This window comes from Muscardinus avellanarius (genome assembly GCF_963383645.1).
Source record: "Muscardinus avellanarius genome assembly, chromosome: 13".
Lineage (NCBI taxonomy): Eukaryota > Metazoa > Chordata > Mammalia > Rodentia > Gliridae > Muscardinus > Muscardinus avellanarius.
In genome coordinates, this window is record NC_137799.1 from 58,248,706 (window position 1) to 58,273,479 (window position 24,774).

A 24,774-nucleotide genomic window follows, 5' to 3' on the forward strand; every position below is an offset into this window, starting at 1 on the left:
TTAATTAAAAGTTCCAGGATCAACGTAAGGATAAGCAAGGAATTCCCCCAGTTTGTTGCCTTCTGAATCATAGTGGAGCATTCGGAAGCAAAGATCACAAAAGAAACAGGGGTCCACTGGTGCAAAGCTGTCACTGTTTGTCACCCATCTGTAGTTTTTAGAAAAAGATGTAAATCATTACAAATCAAGTTTTTCATGCCTCAAAATGTAAATATGACCTATAGTAATATGTATATATAACATTTCCATTATTGTCTTTATCATTCCACATTATTATACTGTCCAAGGCAAGGGGTATTATCAAACACTGCACAATAGTTTCTCTGTAAGACTTCCTCTTAAAGGTAAGTAGAGAAAACTACAAACCTGTACTTGAAAGCATGTTTGCTATGACATGCCTGCAATTAATTAACTTATGGGCACAGTCATTTTCTTCTAATAGGTCCCCTTGAAAAACTATATAAAGTTGGGCATAGTGGCACATGTGTGTAGTCCTAGTACTTGGGAGACTAAAACAGGGTCTCACCAAGAAGATTACAGGTTCGCAGACAGCCTCGGGAAGTAGTGAGACATTAAAAATAAGCCGAGCATAGTGGTGCAAGCCTGTAATCTGAGGCTGAGACAGGAGGATAGCAGGTTCACTGCCAGCCTTAGCAATTTAGTAAGGCTGTCCACAACTTAGACCCTGTTTCAAAATAAAGAAAATAGGGGTGGGGATGCAATTTGGAGGTAGAATGACCCTGGGTTCCATACCCAGTGCCACAAAAAAGAATAAAAAACCTGGGCATTGTGGCACATACTTATAATCCCAGTACTTGGGAGGCCAAAACAGGAGGGCCACAAGTTCATGGCCGGGCTCAGATATCTAAGCGAAGGCCTCCACAATTTAGACCCTGTTTCAAAATAAAGAATAAAAAATAGGGTTGGGGGTATAGCTCGGTGTAGAATGCCTCTGGGTTCAATTCCCAGTATCAAAAAAATTCTGGGAATATAGCTTAGAGGTAGAATACCCTTTGGTTTAATCCCTAGTACCACACACACAAACTATATACATGCTATAGATCTGATAAACTTTTGGATAACTTTATAAATTCTACTTATTGCATATTTTTACATAATTTACAAAGGTATAATCAATACATGTAAATAAAGATCAAGGAATAGCATTTACATCTCAAACATTTATCATTTCTGTGTTGGGAACTTTCAGATTCTATTTGAGATATATTACATTGTCATAGACTATTATTGTGCTATGAAAAAAATGGAGCACTTTACAAACTCTAGCATATTTGCTGCTGAAATAAGCACTAATTCAACCTTTTTTTTTTTTTTTTTTTGTGGTACTGGGGATGGAACCCAGGGGCATTGTACCTCCCAACTACACTCCCAACCTTATTTTTTTAATTGTTTTAATTTTGAAACAGGGTCTCACTGAGTTACGAAGGGACTTGCTAAGTAGCTGAGGCTGTCTGTGAACTGCGATCTTCTGGTCTCAGCCTCCTGGAAGCTAGGATTATAAGCATGTACCAGCACTTGGCCCCTAATTCAACTTTTTTAACTGGCAAGTTCATACTGGTTAATTTTTAAAAACTGTTTCAACCTAGAATTGATGAAAAATATTACAATCTAGATGATATAAAAATGGGAATATGGGCAACATTATTCAACTGAAATTATTCTTCCAGTCTAATTCTACATTTCACAGAATATTTGCTTTTAACATCCCTCAATATTATTCATTGTGATCCAATAACTATAATGTTTTCCTACTGATTCTGTAGAAAAGTATCTTGTGATATGGAACCCAAAGCAAACTGAAGATATTAAATTCATCTCTATTCCTGAGTAGTTTAAGACTATTTTGACTCTGACTTACTGTAAGAAACATCATCTGAACATATAGAATCACATTAAGCAATACATTACAAAACCATTATTTTCACCTCATTGCATGAACAGGCAAGAAACAGAACATAGCTAAGTATGATTTCAACCCTGAAGTCTGACCTATCCGTGGACTTCTATGTATCACATATTTCTTTTTTTTAAAATGTTAGTTGGCACTGGGCATGGTGGCACACACTTATAATCCCAGAATTCAGAAGGCTGAGACTGAAGGATCACGGTTTGCTGACAGCCTCACCTACTTTGTGAAGTCCTCTGCAACTTAGTGAGACCCTGTTTCAAAATAAAGAATAAAAAACGGGGCAGGGGTATAGTTCAGAGGTCAAATTCCCTGGGTTCCATTTCCTCATTAAAAAGAAAAAAAAGTTACTGGGATTTGAACCCAGGGGCATTCTACATACACCCCTAGCCTTTTTTGTTTATTTATTTTTGTGATGTTACGGTTTGAATACAGGGGCATTGTACCTCTAAGCCACACTCCCAGCCCTATTTTACTTTATATTTTTTTTAAATGGGGGGGTCTTCCTAGGTTACTGATGTTAGCCTTGAACCTGCGATCCTCTTGTCTCAGCCTCCCAAATACTGGAATTGCAAGTATGTGCCACCATGCCCCGCTATAAAAAAAATTAGCTGTAGTTTTAACCCACTAAACTGGTTTTGTAGTACTACCCTAGGTGAAATTATTCATTTATAATCAATATTATTCAAAATATGTCCTTAGATCCAAAATGGAAAGTCAAAAAGTACTTAACTATTAAAAACCAATAGTTCTCAAAGGAAAGAAAAAAAATTGGTGTTACTTACCTAGCTGTGTACATTTTACAAACGAAACACTTTCTGGTCCATAGCCAGTGCTTCTTGATAAGAAGGGGATAAAGTGTTCTATCCAAGCAGTCATCATGATGCACAAGCCTTTTGTTGATGAGAAAATAAATGAAGGTGTTAATGTGGAAACTTTTATATATCTCTACTTAAGCAATAGAAACATATATTTTTTCAATTTTTGCTTATAAATTGACTTGTTTGACCAGGTTTGACAAACTGTGTTTAACAAAGTATTTTCCAAACAGCATTTTGGATTTTGTAAACAAGGTGTTCCTGTGAGACCTCCCAGTTCCCTTTATGCTAATGTGCACTATGACCCTCTAAGAAATACACACAGAAGCATTTCTTGAATGTATTCCATCATAGAACCCTTGCTTTGCTTAACACTTGGTACCTACCTTTTTTTTCGGGTACTAGGGATGGAACCCAGGGGCATTCTACCTCCGAGCTACACCCCCCAGCCCTATTTTTCATTCTTTATTTGGAAACAGGGTCTCACTGAGTTGCAAAGGGCCTCACTAAGTAGCTGAGGCTGGCTGCGAACCCAGATCCTCCTGTCCAGCCTCCCACATGCTGGGATTACAAATGTGTGTCACCAAGCCCAATTGGTACCTACCTTTTTATGGAATAGAGTTTGAACAAGGTTACTGAATATTTTATCTAGGTTAACTGGTTGTTACCACATGGTTGTTGATTTTTACTATCCCATTTATTAAAAACCAAAATCTAGCTGGGCATGGTGGCCCACGCTTGTAATCCCAGCATTTGGGAACCTGAGACAAGATCTTGGTTTGAGTGCAACCTTAGCTACCTAGGCCCTTTGCAAGTCAAGTGAGACCCTGTTTCGTGAAACTGGGATCTTTCTAGAATGAAACAGTAAATGTGCCTGTAATGACTTATTTTTTTTATAGCTCAAAAAACTATTTTTGTCTCCATTTTTTTTACACACAGTATATTAAATAAAAAGTAAATAAGGTATTATAATAATAAATTTAAAATATGAAAGTTTTTAAAAATGTAAAAAATAAAATAAGGAATAAAAAATAGGGCTGGTAGTGTAGCTTGGAGGTAGAATGCCCCTGAGTTCTATCCCCAGTACCACAAACACACCCCGAAATTTAGCTGTGTGTGTATGTGTTGTGTGTTTTATTCTAGGGAGTCAACCCAGACACATTTGACCTTTGAGCTATACCGTCAGCCTAATTTTATTTCTTATTTGGAAACAGGATCTTGCTAAGTCGATGAAATGCCAGCCTGTGCTCCTCCTGCTTCAGCCTCCCAAGTAATGGGATTACAAGCATGTGGCTTCAAATCTGGCTTCTGATGTTTGAATTGGTTGGATGAAAACTAAGTTTCAAGAAACTCTTAAGTGCAAGTCAATCTTCACTCTGACACTAATCAGCTGCAAGACTGAGTAAATCCCTTCAGGTCTTCATCTGAAAAATGAAGTTATCCTAAAGGTCCCTATCTAACATTTTAATTTTAATTTTAAAGAAAGGGTAGCACTATGTGAAGCATCAAAAAATAATTAAACTTTTGGCAAGTGATACTGTGAAATAGTACTAAATGATTAAATGCACCTATAAAGCCAGGTGTGGTGGCGCACGCTTGTAATTCCAGCATTTGGGAGGTTGAGACAGGAGGATCGTGGTTCGCGGACAACCTTAGCTACTTAGTGAGGCCCTCTGCAACTCAGTGAGACGCTGTTCCACCCAAAAAAGAAAAAAAGAATAAAAAATAGAAAAATAGGGCTGGGGAGTGTAGCTCAGAGAGAGGTAGAATGCTCCTGGGTTCCATCCCCAGTAATGTAAATAAATAAATAAATCCACCTATAAGATGAATATTACTTGTCCAAATTACTTATGAAGATTTCTTTTTGCCAGGCATAGTGGCATACGCTTATACTCCCAGCATTTGGGAGACTGAGACAGGAGAATCTTGGTTTGAGGACAGCCTCAGCTACTTAGTGAGGCCCTTTGTAACTCAGTAAGACCCTGTTTCAAAATAAAGAATAAAAAAAAATGGGGCTGGGATGTGAATCAGAGGTAGAATGCCCCTGGGTTCCATCCCAAGCACCACAAACAAGGACTTCTTTTTATAAGGACTGTAGGATCGCAGGTTGGAGGAAATCCTCAGCAAGTAGCGAGACTCTTATCAACCTACTGAGACCATGTTTCAAAATAAATAATAAGCCGGGAGTGATGGTACACACTCGTAATCTCAGTACTTGGGAGGCTGAGACAGGAGCATCACAGGTTCAAGGCCAGCCTGAGCTACCTTAGTGAGGACCTCCACAACTTAGATGAGACCTGTTTCAATATAAAGAATAAAAAATAGGGCTGGGGATGTAGCATGGAGGTAGAATGCCTGTGGGTTCAACCCCCAGTACCTCAAAAAATATAAATAATAATAAAAAATAAGGCGAGGGAATGTATCTTGGAGGTAGAATACCTACCTCTAGGTTCAATCCCTAGGACCACAAAAACAAGATTTCTCAGCAATGCAAAAACGAAATAAGTATAAACTGCTTTTTCTTAGCACTAAAACAGATGTTTCTTTTGTTGGCTACTACATCAAGTTCCCTTGATTTTAAAGAGTCATGCTCAGAATGATACTGTTGATAGTAACAGGCCAATATTACAAGAAACTTGAGGAAACTAAAATCATCAGAAGACCAGAAGACAGTGGATCATTTTCCATGTTTTTGTTTTGTTTTGGCAGTGCTGGGGGTTGCACTGGACAAGTGATTTACTACTTAGCCATAATTTCTACCCCTTTTTCTATTTTACATTTGACTCAGAAATATTCCCTCTCATTTGAATGGAAGAGGAGGCAGAATGGCTTATATAAACTCTAGTTACATTATCAAAAGCAAATGCACTAATGTAAATAGTTTTAAAGGTCATATTAATCTGAGGTTTAAAGTCGGGCATGGCGGCACATGCTTGTAATCCCAGCATTTGGGAGCCTGAGACAGGAGGACCACAGTTTACAGACAGCCTCAGTTCTTAGCAACTCATGAGGCCCTGTTTAAAAAAAAAAAAAAAAAAAAAAGACTAAAAATGATAGGCCTGAGGTGCAGCTCGGGGCCACAATGCCCCTGGGCTCTATCCCCAGCACCGCAAAGATAAATAAATTTGAGGTTTATGAACTCTTCTGGTTCTTGCCTCATCATCTTTCCCTAGGAAAAACCTATTCCATTTTTTAAAATTTAGTTCCTTAGCTTCCCTCTATACAGTTACTATGATTTTATTAAATATTTAATCCTTAGCTGGGCGTGATGGTACACGCTTGTAATCCCAGTACTTGAGAGGCTAAGATAAGAGGACTGCAGGTTCGGGGCCAGCCTCAGCTACTTAGGCCCTCTGCAATTCAGTGAGACCCTGTTTCAAAATAAAGAATGAAAAATAGGGCTGAGGGTATAGCTTAGAGGTAGAATGTCCCTGGGTTCCACCCCCAGTACCACACACACACACACACACACACACACACACACACACACAAAAATAATAATAATAATAATAATAATAATAATAATAATACTTAGATTATGATAAATAAATTGCTTCCATCTAAACCATGCAATTTATTATTCTTTTATTTTATTTTATATTTATTTTACTTTCTCTTTTGTTTTCTGGGCATGAAGTTTCTCCTGTTTGCATTTGTTTAATCTACAATGTACCTGTCAGTAATTAAAATTCAGTTCCCTGTTTTTTGTATTCTACTGATGAGCTGCTACATTCCCACCCTTTTAAATTTTGAAACAGTCTCTTAAGTTGCTGAGGTTAGCCTCCATCTTCCTATCTCAGCCTGCTGAGTACTGGGATTATAACTGTGTGCTATGCACAGCTCAGTTCATTATTTTTCTGACTTAACAGTGAACATATTATTCATCTGAGTTGAATGCCAATGGGCAGTCTCTCGTTCCTTTTTTTCCTCAAACATGCCTTCTGCATCTTCCACTGTCCTCTATGTCTATAAAGCTATAATGGCATATGGCTATAGAACCATATGGGGATACCATTTTCCCATTGTTCTAAGAATTCCGATATGTATATTACCCATTCTTCACTGCATCGTCCATTTTTATCATGGTTTATCATGGTGCTACCATAGGAAGCACATGGGGATATAAAGCTTTGGAAACTGTTACACCCAAAAGTAGTAGCAGCAGGGACTTTCTAAAAGCATCAGTTCCTATTACTGTTACAATAAAAACATGGGCATATCATTGCCCCGCCAAAAACTTAAATTGTTCATTCAGAATGAATAAATTAAAGCAGGGAATTAATCCTATATATTGGTTGTTCTTAAATAAAGATTTCATCTCCTAAGTGAGTAAATGAATAGCCTCTTCATGAGGAATATAGTTATCAGCTATACAAAATACTGAACTAATACCAAAATCTCATTTCAGACCATTAGCTTCTTCGAATATAAATCTTTCATCAAAGCACTGAAGACCTCATAATCATCAAATATTAGAATTACTCTTATACTTCTTTTGTCTCCTTTAAATTTTGGTAAAAAGACAAGAAACCCAGGGATAAAGGTGAGGTGAAGCACTTTCCTAACAAGGGTAAGGCCTTGAGTCCTAGCTCCACCAAAAAAAAAAAAAAAAAAAAAAAAAAAAAAACTAAGGTATATCCACATAGTTGTGTATGTGTAAAGCAAAGGGCCTATAACAACTACCCAAGTAATGGCTGTTTAATATACATATAAAGAAACTTAGTAGTTACAGGTTTTTAACCCTCTTATCAAATGCAGTTCTTATAGATTTTCAAAGATGGATGTAGAGTTGATCATTGCATGGAAAACACTTCTGCTACTTTTCCTCCAAACCAAGTTGCTGTGCTGATTCCTTTTATTCCCTTTTTTCTTAACTACCCGTACTTTTATATATACTATGATACAGAGAAGGAAAGTAGAATAACAAAATGTTCTGAGTCCTGACACCTACCTTATGTCTGTAATGACAATAACATGTTCACAGTCTCCCTGGTGACAATATAAGTAAGGAAAACCTAGTTTAATATTCAGGTCATTGAAGGTGAAATCTTCCATTCTAGCAGTCTGAAACTTCCCATAACCTCTATCATGGGACTCTGACCATTCAATGATAGTTCTGAAGTGGAAAAAAGAGGCAAACATTTATCATTACTCCATAAAAACTTTAAAATGGCAGAAAGGGTTAGTGACTCCAGTATTTCACATCATCTGGTTCACCTGGTTGACGGGACAGATGCCATCTGACAGGAAGACCACAGAAGTTCATACATTCTGAGATTAGGAACACTGAATTTTCTTCATCTATTAGAGAAGCATTCTCAAAGTGTGGTCCCTGAGGTAAGATCATCCTCAATACTATCTGTTCTTTCCAACTCATAATCCTTTAACAACCAATTTTCTGAAGTCTGTGAGATATTTATCACTTCAGCTCAAATGCAAAATTATAACAATGCTATTCTTATTGTACTTTGGACAATATTTTTCACAAAATGTTAACATGTAAAAACATTAATATTTTAAATATTCCTTAAGTTTCAATTTCTAATATGGTAAAATATTGACAACTCTACCCATGTAAGCAAGAGCTCTTTACATTAGCAAAGAGAACTGAGACCAAGTTTGAAAATGAAGCTGGGTGTGAGGGTGCATGCCTATAATCCCAGCTATAGGAGGCTGAGGCAGGATAATTCAAGTTTGAGGTCAACCTGGGTAATTTATCAAGATATTGTCTCAAAGTAAAAAATAATAAAAAGGGCTGGGAATATACCTCAGTGGAATAGCACCCCTGAATTCAATTCACAGTTCCACAAAAAAAAAGAAAAAGAGAGCATATAATAAAAACACTCAGAAAAAAAATTCACTTACTCTAATTCTGAGTATAGTCTCATTAAAATATTAGAGATGGACTATCATATGTAACAAAGCAACTTTATATACATATTCATCTAGTATATACTGAATACTTGGGAAGACCACAGCTTCGCAACCAGCCCCAGCAATTTAGTGAGACCCTATTTCAAAATAAAAATAATAAAATAGGGCTGGGGGTATAGCTCACAGGTAGAATGCCCCTGGGTTCAATCCCCAGTACCACAAAGAAAAAAAAAACCACTATCACCTAAATAAAAAGACCAGAAAGCTGGATGCAGTGGAGTATGCCTATAATTCCAGCACTTAGGAGGATAAGATAGGATGGTTACAAGTTTAAGACCAGAATATGGAACTAGGCGCCGTGGCACATGCTTATAATCCCAGCATTTGGGGAGCTGATAGGATTATGGTTCACAGACAGCCTCAGCTACTTAGTGAGGCCCTTTGCAACTCAGTGAGACCCTGTTTCGAAATAAAAAATAAAAAATAAAAAATAAAGCTGGGGGTGTAGCTCGGAGGTAGAATGCCCCTGGCTTCCATCCCCAGTACTGGAAGAAAAAAAAAAAAAAAAGATCAGCACATGGGAACTTAGCAAGACCTTAGTAAAAATTATAAAAATAGGGCTGAAGGGTGTGACTTAGAGGTAAAATACTCCTGGGTTCAATCCCTAGTACCATAAATTAACTTATTGGGCTGGGAGGTTCAATCCACAGTAGCATGCACAAGCACACACAGACCAGAAATCAATAAAGTGTAGTAATGAGACCTAATTATTTCAGATATATATAATGGTCAATACAAAATCTATAAATAATTCCATGGTACATATCCTTAACTGACCAATAATATGATTTGTGGAGATAAAACTACTGTTAGAACTAGAAATAGGAAAGACTTTAAGAAAATTTTTGGAAACTATACCTGCTCAAATCTCTGCATTCCGGGTATCTTTTATCATTATAAAATGTTTCTTCAAAATAAAAGAAAGCTGATTTGTAGAGGTCCTGCAAGAAAACAGATAACAATGAGAGAAAGTCTACTTTTAACAATTATAAAACTACTCTAAGTATTCATTTAAAACTTATACAGCAGCTGGACATAGTAATCCCAGCACTTGGGAGGCTGAGACAAGGAGGATTGTAGTTCGTGGACAGCCTCAGATACTGAGGCCCTTTGCAACTCAGTGAGAGCCTGTTTCAAAATAAAGAACAAGCCAGGCATGGTGGCACACCCTTGTAATCCCAGTACTTGAGAGGCTGAGACAGGAGGATCACGTAGGTTTGAAGCCAGACTCAGCTACTTAGTGAGGCTCTCAGCAACTGAGACCATGTTTCCAAATAAAATATAAAATAGGTCTGGGAGTGTAGCCCAGAGGTAGAAAGAAGCCCCTGGGTTCCATCCCCAGCACCAAAAAAAAAAAAAAAAGATAGGGTGTAGCTCAGAGGTAGAATGTCCCTGGGTTCCATCCCCAGTACCCCAAAAAAAAAAAAAAAACCCAAAAAACCTGTATCATAAAATCTTAATTTTACATTTTTTGGTAGGGTTAAAAAATTCAGCAGATGATTGCTCTTTCTCCTTTGAAGAAAAGATAAATCTCTATATCCTGGTCTGCATACTTTTGAAATTCTACTTGTTTCTCTATTATCACAACGATCTCCAAAAGCACTGAGATGGCTTAGTTAGATAGCAGCTCTGAAGAAACTAAATGTGACCATTTTTAATACAACTCAAAAAAATATGTGCACTCTGTGTGATCCATGATGCTAGTCTCCAGTCACGGAAAAGACTAGAACCCAGCCAGCCTGTGGACCAGACAGACACACATCACACAGCTTCCATATACTGTAATATATGCAATATAATGGATAAGTGAAAAGGTACACAAAGGGCAAGGAAAAGATATTCAAGAAATGTTTTTTATACTAAGAGTTTTGAACTGGGTTTGGAAATAAGTGTGAACTCACTGAATGCATGGAGAGAGGGAAAGGGCTTTCTTCCATGTTGAAACACTCAGAAGCATGACAAAGCTGCTCAAGCCAAGATGTATAGGTGGTGGTGGGGAGGGCTAGTAGGGAACATTAACTTGGGAATAATCATTCTAAAAGGCCTTATATGCTGAGCATGGTGCTAACACGGCTATAATCCTAGTACTTGGGAGGCTAAAAAGGAAGATCACAGGTTCAAGGCCAGCCTCAGCAACTTAGTGAGGCCCTCTACAACCTAGGAAGACCCTGTTTCAAAATAAAAAGATAAATAAAATAGGGCTGGGGGTATAGCTCAGAGGTAAAATGCCCCTGGGTTCAATCCCCAGTACCACATAAACTAAAAAGTAAATAAAAGACCTTATATGTCAGACTAAGAAGAAAAAGCTAAAAGTAATGTGGCTGGTAGAAAAGGAGTTAACAAAAGAAGAGAGAGTGGGTTCTTGTCCAAGCTCTACCTCATCCTGGTTGTTCCAAATACTGTTTTATGTATCTCTAGGATAGACTGTGTCCCTGCTTAAGTGGACCTTAAGTCTCCTATTCTCTGCCAGGGTTGTACCAAGGAACAGAACTAGTTCACCCTTGCCCTGTACTGAAATTCAGAAGTATCAGGTCTTTTTGCTGGCTTAGGTAAGTAATTACTTCTGAAAACTCTGTGGGCAGCCAGCCTGACACTTTGCTCCTTTGGAGTCTCATGTGGGGACACACCAGCAAGGACCAATGCCATACACCTGTTTGGTACTGGTCCTTGCTAATAGGTCCTTCTATGCACAGTAAGGGTGAAGAAGGGGTGCTGCTAACTACTGAGGCTCTTAGGGAGACTCAAACTTTCACTCCAGACAGTTAAGTTAGGACAGGCTGGAAAGAGTGAACAGTAAAGCTGAATGCTACAATGAGGCTGAGTGTGTGGCTTGATGGTAAAGCACCTGCTTAGTGTACCCAACACGCTGGGGGTTCCATTCTCAGCACCAAAAAGAGAAACCACAGCAAGGTTGAGCTGTATGAACATGGAAAAGAGACCAATTGGTTAGACAGCTCAGTGGTCACTGTTACCTGAAAAGGAGGAATATCCTTCAAATAGCTGAGAAAAAAGTGAGATGAAATGAATCAAAACAGTATCACATCCTCTGTGAAAAAGTTCTGACGATGAAGAACAGAGCTTGTGCAGCAGCTTGATGGAGAAAGACAGCATTTACTGGAACACTGATGAATCTCCTAGAGTAATTACTATTTCTCTAGTATATTATTATTATTTCCCTTGTTGTGGTGGTAGGGGCAACAAGAATCAACTTACTTTGCTGATGTGCTCAGGGGCTTGGTCAGGAGTGTTGCTAAATTCTCCGCCGATCTGGAGGTCACTGACACAGCAAATTGAATCCCTCAGTTCTGTGAGTTTCTGACTGCCCAACACCAGCACTGTCTGGTACGGCTTGTGTTCCTTGTGCTAAAAAACAAATAGTAAATAAGTAAATGTTCATTTACAGATAAAGATAACAAACCAAAAACCCCATCATGACCAGATCTAACTGAAGCTACTGGCTTCCTTGATAAATTGTTCCTATAAGTTGGTGTATTTTTGATAGATTCACAGGACGAAACTAAAGGTAAAAGTTGTTTACAAACTCCCCAGTGATCCAGAGCCCACATATACATATTACTTTTTGGTATGTGTGTGTATATATATGTGTATATATATGTGTATATATATGTGTATATATATGTGTGAGTATATATATATATTTTTAATTTTTTTTGGTGGTAGTGGGGATGAAACCAGGGGAATTCTACCTTTGAGCTATACCCCCAGCTCTACCTTACTCTTTTCTTTTGAAACAGGGTCCTCACTAAGTTACAGAGGATGTCCACAAACCTGCAATCTCCCTAATCTCAGCCTCTCAACTACTGGTATTATAGGTATGTGCCACCACACCTGGCTCATTCTATATTCGAAAGCCATTTCCTTTTTTGACTCATACACTAAGACAGTATTTCCCCTGGTACTGAACCAACCTAAATCAATCCAGGACCAGCTAACAGATAATAAGGAAGTTTATGCCCATAAGCCCGCTGGAATTATTAAGACAAGCCAATCCTAACTTGTTTACCCTGCCTTTCCTTTCCTATAGACACCCCCCACCCAAGGTGCTTCTCTGCCACCCCTCTCTTTCTGTGCTCCCTATGTGGCCCTGTGGTGTGCCCTCTTCTTTTAGGAATTTTAAAGAATAAAAATCTTTTGATGGCATTAACTGCTCTTTAATTTCATTAAACATGAAATTAAAATTTCATGGGTACAACAGAAATCCTTGGTAGGAGAACTTTTCTAGTTTAAGCTAAAATGTATAATCAAGATGTTGCTACACTGACACTTAGATTATGAATCTCCAGAATATAACTTAATCTAGCAGTGCTGTCTTTTAAATTTTCCTGGAAATTATATCACTGAAATTAGGCAACTGATACCTTATCCTCAGGTTTTTAAACCCCAAAATTTTAATTTTTTGCTTTTTTATTTTTATTTACTTGTTTATTATTATTATTATTATTATTATTATTATTATTATTATTATTCTGGGGATGGAACCCAAGGGCTTTCTACCTCCAAGGGACACCCCAGCCCTATTTTTTTTATTCTTAATTTTGAAACAGGGTCTCATTGAGTTGTAAAGGGCCTCAGTTAGTAGCAGCTGAGGCTGTCCACGAACCCAGATCTTCCTGTCTCAGCCTCCCAAATGCTGGGATTATAAGCATGTGCCACCATGCCCAGCTTTTTTTTTTTTTTTTTACTTTTTTAACTGGTAATTGAGATAGTAATCAAACAGGGTAACCAGTACTAAGTACTTTTAAGATGCTTCAAGAAAAGTCTGTTTATGCACAATAATATTTTAATCAGTCCTCATCAGAATTTAGGATGCATCTATTTAGGGAATCAGTAATATATACACTCATAGCTGAGTGTGGTGGTATACACCTTTGTAATCCCCATACTTGGGAGGCTGGAACATGATGATTACAGGTTCAAGGCCAGCCTTAGCAACTTTTATTAACAAGACCCTGCTTCAAAATGAAAATATAAAAAAAGGGCTTTGTGATATATCTCAGAGGTAGAATGCCTCTGGGTTCAATCCCCACTACAAAAAAAAAAATTAATAATAATATATACATTCAGGCACATGCCTGAACCCCAGCTACTCAAGAGGCTGAGGCAAGAGGTCTGAAGATCCCAGGCCAGCCTGGGGAAATGAGACTTTGTCTCAAAATTAAAAAAAAGAAGAGGAAAAGGGCTAGCTGGGCATGGTGGCACATGCTTGTAACCCCAGTACTTGGGAGGCCTGAAGTAAGACAGGAGGATTGCAGGTTCACAGCCAGCCTCAGCTACTTGGCAAGACCCTGTTTCAAAAATAAAAAATTAACAAAATAGGGCTGGGGTTTAGTTTAGAGGCAGAATGCCCCTGGGTTCAATCCTTAGTACCAAAAAAAAAAAGAAAAAAAAAAAAAAAAGGCTAGGGAATGTAGCTGAGCAGTAAAGCTAAAAAAGTTTTACTCTGGGCTAGGTAGAGCTCTTTTTATTTGAGACTCCTAAGGAATTCTGGAATCCCCTGACTTTTTGCTTCATGCATTTCCATTAAAGCGCTGTCTTTAGTTAGCTCAGAACTTCCCAGGTATTCTGAATGGGTGAGTGACGGTCACACCACTGCTCTACCCGTCATATAGTTTGCAAAAACACCCTCAAAAATTTGTAGAACCATTGTAGATTTATAAATAGTTTTTGTTGCTTCTAGTATAGAAATCAGGTATGTATTCCAATCCTACAACTGTAATCCTATTGGTCAAGAGACTGAAATTTAACCTTATCTCTGACATTCCTTATTAAAACCCAAGAATACAGACTGTTGACTATAAAAATAAGCTGTCAGACAGACAGCACATGCTTGCATTTATTTTGAATCCTAAGAAATGTGACTGGTAGGGACTAGGGGTAGAGAGCCAGTAGCAAAGCACACTCCTAACATGCAAGCCCCTGGGTTCAATCCTCAGCACCTAAAGACAACAAAAACAAAAAAAAGGTACTCATGAAATCCAAACGGTTTTATTACTGACCTTATGAAATATAACAGGGTACAAGATATTCACATATAGGATAAGCTCCCCTTCTTCAATCATATTTGCTGGATCTTCAGGTTTTTTCCCCATTGCATGTGACTCCTAAAAGAAAGAAAATGAGACCTTGAAATCAGACAGTGTAACTCAGAGAAGAGTCAGTGTGGTACAATGGCTAGTAGCAAGGGTTTGAGTCAGACAGCCCTGAATTTGATATCTAATTTTACTTCAGGAAAATGGTTAAAACCTTTCTGAGCTTTAGTTTCATTTTCTGTAAGAACCATGAGAAATTTACTTTACAGAACTGTTGCTGGCAATGTGTACATACGTGATCTACTAAGGGACAGGGATGTAGTTCAGCAGTAGAGTGCTTACCTAGCATGTGTGAGGCCCTGGCTTTGATCCCCAGCATCAATACCCACCCCCCCAAAAAAATCTCATAAAGTATTTGGCATGCAGTGCTTAGCCACTGATGATAAAACAAGAGTAGCAACTAATGGCATAGTATTTCCAGATACTTTAACATTTTTACGAAAGCTTCTTTACAGATGAAGTTCAGAGCTCAGTAATTTACCTAAGGGCACACCAAAGAGAGAGTGCAAATACACATCTCTTTGGCCTGGAACCTCTTGCTCTTTGTAGCACCATCCCATCATTAATATAAAATGTTCTCTCATACTTGCTTAATACCTACAAAATGAGGACCATTGAGGTGAACTGGTTTAGAAGATGTAATATATTTTAAAAATAAGAGGGAGTTATCAGGTACAATGGCACATGTCTGTAATCCTAGTATTTAGAAAGCTGACACAGAAGGATCACAGGTTCGAGGCCAGCCTTGAAAATTTAGCAAGACCCTCAGCAACTTAGTGAGACCCTGTTTCAAAATAACAAGTAGAAGCCCGGCGTGGTGACACATGCTTATAATCCCAGTACTTGGGAGGCTGAGACAGGAGGATTGCACAGGTTCTAAGCAAGCCTTAGCTACTTAGTGAGGCTCTCTGAAGCTTTGTGAGGCCGTTTCCAAATAAAATATAAAATAGGTCTGAGAGTGTAGCCCGGCGGTAGAAAGCCCCTGGGTTCCACCCCCAGTACCACACACACACACAAAGAGAAAATAACAAGTAGAGGGCTGGGGTTGTAACTTGGAGATACAATGTCCCTAGGTTTAATTCCCAGTATCCAAAAGTAAATAAATAGATGACAGATAGATAAAATAAAAAGGACTGTAGGCATAGCTGCTTGCCTAGCATGTGTGAGGCCCTGTTTTTATCCCCAACATAAAAAAAACCACAAAAGATTGAAAAGGCTTTATTGTAATCCAGGTAACCATTAAGAAAAATACCTGAAATTTAACAAAAAAGGAGGGAATCAAAATGGCATATAAGAACTCACCTAAACATAAAATAAGAAATTAAAGGAGAAATAGAGGAACAAAAGACATTTAAGACAAATAAATAGCTAAGTGGGGCTTTGTGTGGTGGCGCACGCCTGTAATCGTAGCGCTTGGGAGGCTGAGACAGGAGGATCAAGGCCAGCGAAGACCTTCAGCAACTTAATGAGACCCTTTTAAAAATAAAAAAAAATCGCCGGCGTGGTGGCGCATGCTTGTAATCCCCGCGCTTGGGAGGCAGAGACAGGAGGATCGCGTAGGTTCAAAGCCAGCCGCGCGCACTGACTTAGGAGACCCTGTTTCCAAATAAAAAATGTAAAAAATAGGTCTGGGAGTGTAGCCCGGAGGTAGAAGGGCTTCCGAGAACCCCAGTACCACCAAAAAAATAAAAATAAAAAATAAAAAAATAGCTAAATGGCAGAAGTAAAGCTTTCCTTACTAGTAATAAATTTAAATGTAATAAGGAATAAATTAAGCTTTCCTATTTAAAAAGGCAGATTGATAGATTAGATTAAAAATTTGATCCATCTACCTGCTCTCTATAAGATATTCACTTTTGATACAAATAGGTTGAATATTCTGCATAAACAGTAACCAAAAGACAGCTATATTTCTGTCAGACAAAATAGACTTTAAGTAAAAAAGGACACCAAGACAAAGGGCATTACATATATATTGTCTTTTAAGACAAAGGACATTATATATACTGATAAAAGGTGCTATCCAGGGAGAATATACACAATTATAAACACACATCCAGCTAACAAGACAATCCTAAAATTTATGATGCAAAAATTGACAAAACTGGAGAAAGAAATAGTTCTAGCCAGGTGAGGTGGCACTGGTAATCCTAGTACTTGGGAGATTGAGACTGGAGGATAGCAGGTTCAAGGACATCCTCAACATTTGAATGAGCCTTTCAGCAACCTAGTAAGACTCTCTTTCCAAATACATAAAATCAGTCTGGGAATGTAACTCAGACAGAGAATGTGCCTCTGGTCTCAATTCCCATTTACACACACACACACACACACACACACACACACACACACACACACACACACACACGTTCTATAATTATAGTCAGAAACTTCAACACTTGATTTACAATAATGAGTAAAACAACTAGACAGAAGATTAGAAAGACACATTTAAGCCGGGCGTGGTGGCGCAGGCTTGTAATCCCCATGCTTGGGAGGCGGAGACAGGAGGATCTCACTGGTTCGGAGCCAGCCTCACTGGCTTAAGAGACCCTGTTTCCAAATAAAAAATATAAAATAGGTCTGGGAGTGTAGCCCGGAGGGAGAAGGGCTTCCAGGAACCCCAGTACCACACACACACACACAAAAAGACACATTTAACACTATAATGCAATTAGGCCTACTAAGACACATACAGAACTCTCCATCCAACAATAGCAGATTACAGATTTTAGTGCACAAAAACCACTCCCGAGGATAGACTACTAAGTCTTAATTTTTTTCCTTTTTTTTTTTTTTTTTTTGGCGGTACTGGGGATGGAACCCAGGGACATTCTACCTCCAAGCTACACCTCCAGCCCCTATTTTTTTATTCGTTATTTTGAAACAGGGTCTTAATGAGTTGCAAAGGCCCTAAGTAGCTGAGGCTGTCCACGAACTGCAATCCTCCAGTCTCAGCTTCCAAAGTATCTTTTCTGATCATAATTAAATGACACTAGAAATCAGTGACATAAAGAAAACTGAAAATTTCACAGGCAAGCAGGGTGACGCAAGTCTGTAATCCCAGCACTTGGGAAGCTGACACAGGAGGATCACAGGTTCATAGCCAGCCTCAGCTGCTTAGTGAGGCCCTCCACAACTTATTTAAACCCTTTTACAAAATAAAGAATAAAATAGGGCTGGGGGTATAGCTAAGAGGTAGAAAGCCCCTGGGTTCAATCCCCAGTACTACCAAAAAATTTCAAAAATTAAAAAAAAGTCAAATTTTCACAAAAGTGCCAAGACCATTAATTAGGAAAGGAATAGTCTTTGTTTTAGCCACCTTTTTTTGATGTTGCAACCAATATACCAGAGTGCCTGACAGGGAAAAGCCACTCTCATCCATGGCTGCCAGGAGCAGGGAAGGGAGACCTTGGACCCACAAGGTCCCAAGGCCCCATCCCAGCCCCGCCTCCCTCTGCACTTAGCTGCACGGGGAGCATGTTTTCAGCATGAGCTTTGGAGGGACAGTCCAGACCCAAACCATAACAGTCTTTTCAAAAAATGGTGCTATCAAACATGGCTATTTACATGTAAAACAATGAAGTTGAACCCTTACTTTACATATTTATAAAAACTAATTCAAAATGGATCAAAGTTAGCTTAGAGCTAAAACTACAACACTTTAAGAAGAAAATGTAGGGGAAATTCTTCATATTAGATTTAACAATGTTTTCTTAAGTATAACACCAAAAACACATACAACAAAAGAAAAAATGCATGAACTGGATTTTATTAAGTGTTAAAACTTCAAAGGACATCAACAGAGTGAAAAGAAAACCAAAAGAACGGGAGAAAATATTTTCAAGTTAGAAATATGCTAAAGTTCTAGTATCTAGATCCTTTTATTTATTTATTTATTTATTTTTTTTTTTGGTACAGGGGATAGAACCCAGGGGCATTCTACCTCTTGAGTTACACCCACAGCCCTTTTTTTTATTCTTTATTTTGAAACATGGTCTCACTGAGTTGCAAAGGGCCTCACTAAGTAGCCAAGAACCACAATCCTTTGTCTCAGCCTCACAAATGCTGAGATTACAAGCGTGCACAACCATGCCCAGCTAAGACTTTTTTTCTTTTTAGCTACTGGCATTCTACCTCAAAACCAGCCTCAGCAACTTTTGTAAGGCTCTCAACAACTCAGCAAAACCCTGTTTCAAATATAAAATTTTATTTTATAAAATAAAATAGGGCTAGGGGTGTAACCCAGAGATAGGATTCCCCTGGGTTCCATCCTCAGTATCATATACACACACATACAAAAAGAAAGAAACAGGGTCTTGCTAAGTTGCTGACGGTCTTGCTATGTCGCTGAGGCTGGCCTTGAACTTGCAATCCTCCTGGTCTCAAGCCTCCCAAGTATTGGGATAATGGGTGTGTGACATCATGCCCATCTTAATATCCAGAATATAAACAAGCTCTTACAACTCAACCAGAAGACAGCTTCAAGGTACAAAGAACTTGAGACATTTTTCAAAGAAAACATACAAAAGGCCAATAATTAAAAAAAAAGATACCAAGCATCATTAGTCATAAGGGAAATATAAATCAAACCTATGGTAAGATACCACTTCACATGTACTCAGACAATTATTATAAACAAACAGAAAATACATGTTGAGCCAGGTGTGGTGGTGGCGCATGCTTATAAAATAAAGACTAAAATGTAGGGCTGGGGATGTAGCTCAGAGGTAGAATGTCCCTGGGTTCAATCCCTGGTACCACACATATACAAAAAAAAGTGGGAGACAGTAGCTACTCTTACACACCATCAAGTGCCCAGCACACAAGGTCTGGCCCATCACCATAAATGTCTGAGTGTTTTGCACATAAATTATATGGGTTTTTTTTTGTTGTTGTTTTTGTTTTTTTGTGGTACTGGGGGTGGGACCCAGGGGCTTTTCTACCTCCAGGCTATACTCCCAACCTATTTTATACTTTATTTGGAAACAGGGTCTCACTAAGTTGCTGAGAGCTGGCTTTGAACCTGTGTGATCCTCCTGTCTCAGCCTCCCAAGCGCTGGGATTACAAGTGTGCACCACCACGCCTGGCAAATATGTGGCCTTTAAGTTATGTGAGTCCTTTTCTCCAACTAGCTTTCAGCTCCATTGGAATTTCTCTTTTTGTTTTGGTACTGGGGATTGAACCCAGGGGTTTTCTACCTCTGAACTATATCCTCAGCCCTATTTTTTATTCTTTATTTTGAAACAGGGTCTCACTAAGTTGTGGTGGGCCTCACTAAGTAGCTGAGGCTGGCTAGGAACCTGTGATCCTTCTGTCTCAGCCTCCCAAGTATTGGGATTACAAGCATGTGCCACCACACCTGGCTGTTGTTTCTTTTTTCAACTTAAGTACATCTGGTATAAAGCTACCATTTAGTCATCAGCCAATGACAGAGAGTTTATGTACTATCGCATGGAATACAAGGGTGAAAAAGAGAAATCTTACCATTTCATAAGCAAATGTTTCTTGTCTGCAGGCTCGATCTATCCTTATGGTTTCTTCCCGATGTTCCAAGATCTTCTTTCTAACCCTGTTGTAGATACATAGAAAAAATCAAAGCTCATCATTCTTTTCTGGAGCTTCAAAAACATCTTTAATATTTATCTTATTTTAGACTAATCTATGACAATGAAAAGTTGTAAAAATACTAAAATACTACAAAGTGTTCCTTTATAGAACTTGCAGTTTTCCCTAGATTAATATCTTATATGATCAAAGAATAATCAAGAACGGGACATTAATACAATATTATAAACTGGGCTTGGCAGCACATACCTATAATTCCAGTACTTGGAAGACTGAGACAGGACTATCACAAGTTCAAAGCAGGCCTCAACCACTCAGTGAGACCCTGTTTCCAAATAAAACATATTTAGCTTGGGGGTGTAGCTCAGAGGTAGAATGCCCCTGGATTTAATCTCCAGTATGTATACACACACACACACACACAAACACACACACACACACACACACACACACACACACACACACATATATTATTAGCTAAAGATCTTTTCCAAATTTCACACAATTTTTAATTTAATGTCTTTTCCCCTGCTCCAGGTTCCTACCCAGGATCTCATGTGGTATCAGTTATTTTTCCTACATTCCTGACATTTTTGAAGAGCTCTACTCAGTTTTCAGAATGTCTTTTAATTTGCGTTTCACTTCAGTTTCCTCATGATTGGAATAAACTTGGCATTTTTGGCAAGAATGCCACAAACATGAGGATGTGTTTCTCTGTTAGGTGTATTAAGAGGTTGACAGTATTCATATGTCATGCTACTGGTGATGCTGACCCCTGTTAAGTACCTGTCTACCACTTGACAAATACTTTAGAGGAGATATCTTGAGAAAATGAAAACCTTATCTTTTTTCAAACTTTCACCCAGAAATTTTCTCATGCATCAGTATATACTGTTTGCAACATTTATTACTGTGGCATATGCTTAATGGTGGTACTTTATTTCCCTACTACATTTACTTACTGGAATTCTATTAGACAGATCTTTTTCTCTCCATTTATTTACTCATTTACAGAATCATTTATATTAGTACAAGCTCATGGGGGTAGAATCTAATACTATCTTTATTTTGTTGCTCAAACTTTTCCAGATTTGGTCATTAAGAGTTTCTTCAGGTTGGATTCTATTTATTCAACAGACCCTGAACTTCTGAGCATTTCTTTTTTTTTTTTTTTTTTTGTAACCATGATGATGTTCAAGCCTCATCCTGTATTTTTCCTATCTTAACCCTGGAACCAACCACTTCTAAGAGTTTCTTTACTGGAAAGAAGTGTTAAAAGACCAGTATCTAGGTAATAATGTTCTTGTTACTGGAGTCATGCTTCTAAGCCTCTCTGTAGAGACAGACAGGAAACATAAATGTATACTAATCCACGCATATACAAATAGCCCTACTTCTAAAATTTTGCTATACATTTTAAACCACAAGCTGAGTATGGTAGTACACTTGTACACACTTGTACTCTCAGCTACTTGGGAGGCTGAGGTAGGAGGATTGCCAAGTTCAAGGCCAGCACAGGCAACTTAGGGAGACCCTATTTTCAAATTAAAAAGCCCTGGAGATGTAACCCAATGGCAAATGGCAGAGTACTCTTGGGTGGGGTGGTAATGAGTTCATACAAATATATATATATATATATATATATATATATATATATATATATATAGTACTGGGAATTGACCAAGGAGCATTCTATCTCCAAGAAACATCCTCATCCCTTTTTATTTCTTCTTCTTCTTTTATTTATTTTTGGTTGGATGACAGAGCACATTCCAGAAGCTGAAACAGTGCAAAATGAATGGAACACTGCAAGAGATAAAGATGAAAAGACCAACAAAATCCATTCCACAGAGGCCTTGGTGAGCCACTTAAGGACTCAGAACTTAGCTTAGGGGCCATCAGAAGGTTCTAAGCAAGGAGATAACACTACCAGATGCACATTTTAGACTGATTTGATCAACAACAATTACAAAGCACCAACTGAAGCAAGGCAGTAGGCTTAAGGACAACACACAGATGTGAAGTTTGAATTCTCCATGAACATCTCAAAATCTTAGACATGTTAGAGTCCAGGCAATGTAAATGCACCAATTTCCTAAGGGAGAAACAGGTTGTGGTAATCTGGAAAGGAATCTTAGCATCTTAAACAAGGGGGATGATTAAATGGGCATGGCAGCACACTTTTGTAATCTAAGGGGCAAATATATGGAAATAATGCTATATATTTTCAACTTTTCAAAATATAGTGTCCAAAGAAATGTTTAAATAAAGAGCACAGGGGCTGATGGTAGAGCTCAGTGGCAGATCTTATGCATGCATGCAAGCACCAGGCCCTTGGTTCAACCTCTATCACCAAAAAACAAACAAATCAACAAACAGTATATTTACCAACACAAATATTCATACCCTAAAGTCACCAGGTCAGTACCCTCTGGGATAACTTCTGGATCCTCACCTTCTTCAAGGCATTTCAGCTTATCAAGGCTAAAACAAAAAGAAAATAAAAACTTTTGACATCAGCCATGCATCTTGTCAATAGTGAGTCAGAGCTTGTCTGAAATACATCACTTAATAATTAAGAAGTCAGATAAAATTCACCAGGCAACTCAGAGGAGGTCAGATTTCAAGGCAATGATTTTGGTGTAGATATTTTATAACGAAAAGGATAAGGGGCCAATCGAAGGCAGCCAGTACTGTTAAATGGAGCAGGACATCATTAAACATTATTTAATATTTTCACCCTAGAAAAAGCACTTTGGGGAGGAATTTCAGTAAAAGCATACCCCGGAGGACCCACCACCACCACCACAAGAGACGACAATCAAGGTTTTAACACTCCTTAAGTTTTCTCCAGCCTCATCATTACTCAGGTTCTTCCCCTGTCAAAATGTCAATGGCAGATACTCGTCGCCGTTATCTTGCCTGGTTTTCGTTATTAACACACACCCTAATCCTTACCAAACAGAACAATTAGTCTCTTTTATGCAGCCGCTCTGTCCCGTTAAGAATTTGTGCGCATTCGGATCCTGGGAGTTCTCCCGGGGTTCCGGGAAGCTCTAGGGGGTTGAAAGCAATCGAGGTCCGTCCTCCTTCCCCGGAGCTAAATCCCAGGCCCGCATCGGCCCGAGTCCCACGAAGCGCGGGGGCAAGGCTGCACCCTGCGCGGCCCCAGCCACTCACTCCCGGGCCCCGCTCTCACCCGCACACCGTCCTCAGCTCGGCCGCTGCCTCCAAACTGCAGCCCAGATCCCGGGCCACTGCGGCATCTTCGGGGTCCAGGTCGGCAAGCCCTGGGCTCCGGGGCAGCGCGGGGCCCAACGACAAGTCCCCGGCCCCGCGCAGCCGGCCCCGCCATTGCTCCCCGAAGGCGCCCACGTGGAAAGCGCGCGTGTTTAGCTCGGGCACCTCGTACTGGGGAAAGCCGCAGCCGCCGACGCTGGACACCGGGTCCTGGAGGCCTCCAACCCCGATGCTCGTTGGGTCGCCCCGAAAGTCTTCAGCCATGTTTGTCGCACTCGGGTCCCTGCAGAAGCCCAGCGAGCGGGGCCTCGCGGTGCACGACGGGACTTGTAGTTGCGCACGGCTCAGGGAGGGCGGGTGCGGGCGCGGGCGGGGCCACGCGCACTACATTTCCCGGCGGGCCCCGCGGCCGCGGCCTCGCCAGGCTCGGTGGGCGGGGCGAGCTCTTTGTTCTCCGCGCAGGCGGTGGAGTGCAGGCTGCAACCCTTATGGACCTTGACAGGTCTGGTGGGCGTTCAGCCCCACTGTTAGGTTTCGACCTTCGAGATGCTAGGTAGAGCATCTCGCCACGCCTGGAGGCCTGGCTTCTAGTATCTCCCGGTACCTGCTCCATGGGGCCGGGACTTTTCACTGACTCCAGGATTCGCGGACTACGTAGCTGCTGCCTCGCTGTCATAGAGCCAGAGAGATCCAGTGCAGGGGGCCAGACCAGCGACCAGCCCAGCCCTTCAAATCCCTCCTGCAGAACCGCCCCCAAAGCGCCCAGATCCAGGAGCTCACGTGCACGAGCATCGCTCCACCCATGCACAGTTAGCGGTCTATAGAGTATCCCTGCACACGGTTCATTATTAACCCTAATGTACGCTTAATAAAAATCGCAGCAACCTTTTCAGGCAGGGATTATCAGCCATATCATGGTATGCTCTTGACTGCTTTCACTAGTTATTCTCCCCCCCCACACACACACACACTGAAGATGGAACACGGGGCATACTATCTCCAAGCTACAACCCTGGTGTGGGGGGGAGCCATTAAAGCTTTCCCCTAGATTAGTGTCTCTGACTCAGCTGACTGTCCTTCACCCAGAGTCAACAAGGTTTGGGGAGAAGATCAGATGGTGATGGCAGGAGGGTACTGATTAAGGTATCGGTAATATATGTGTTTTGTATTGTATTC

The 24,774-nt window shown here is 39.7% G+C and overlaps 1 protein-coding gene across 4 annotated transcripts; it reads right to left on the bottom strand.

The window, feature by feature from the left end:
- Nucleotides 1–23,862, bottom strand: SNAPC3 (small nuclear RNA activating complex polypeptide 3; the record flags this gene model as incomplete). 4 transcript variants are annotated; one of them, XM_080709649.1, is made up of 9 exons in its annotated part: nt 1–148; nt 2,713–2,820; nt 7,697–7,861; nt 9,538–9,620; nt 11,893–12,042; nt 14,697–14,801; nt 20,278–20,362; nt 22,765–22,842; nt 23,558–23,862. In XM_080709649.1, 9 exons carry the CDS (start codon nt 23,860–23,862, stop codon nt 1–3), a joined length of 1,227 nt encoding a protein of 408 aa, XP_080565775.1. The 4 variants fall into 4 exon arrangements, with proteins under 4 accessions (XP_080565775.1, XP_080565777.1, XP_080565776.1 ...); XM_080709651.1 differs by lacking the exon at nt 11,893–12,042; XM_080709650.1 differs by lacking the exon at nt 9,538–9,620 and having other exon boundaries at nt 7,697–7,866.
- Nucleotides 23,863–24,774: the final 912 nt, after the last annotated feature.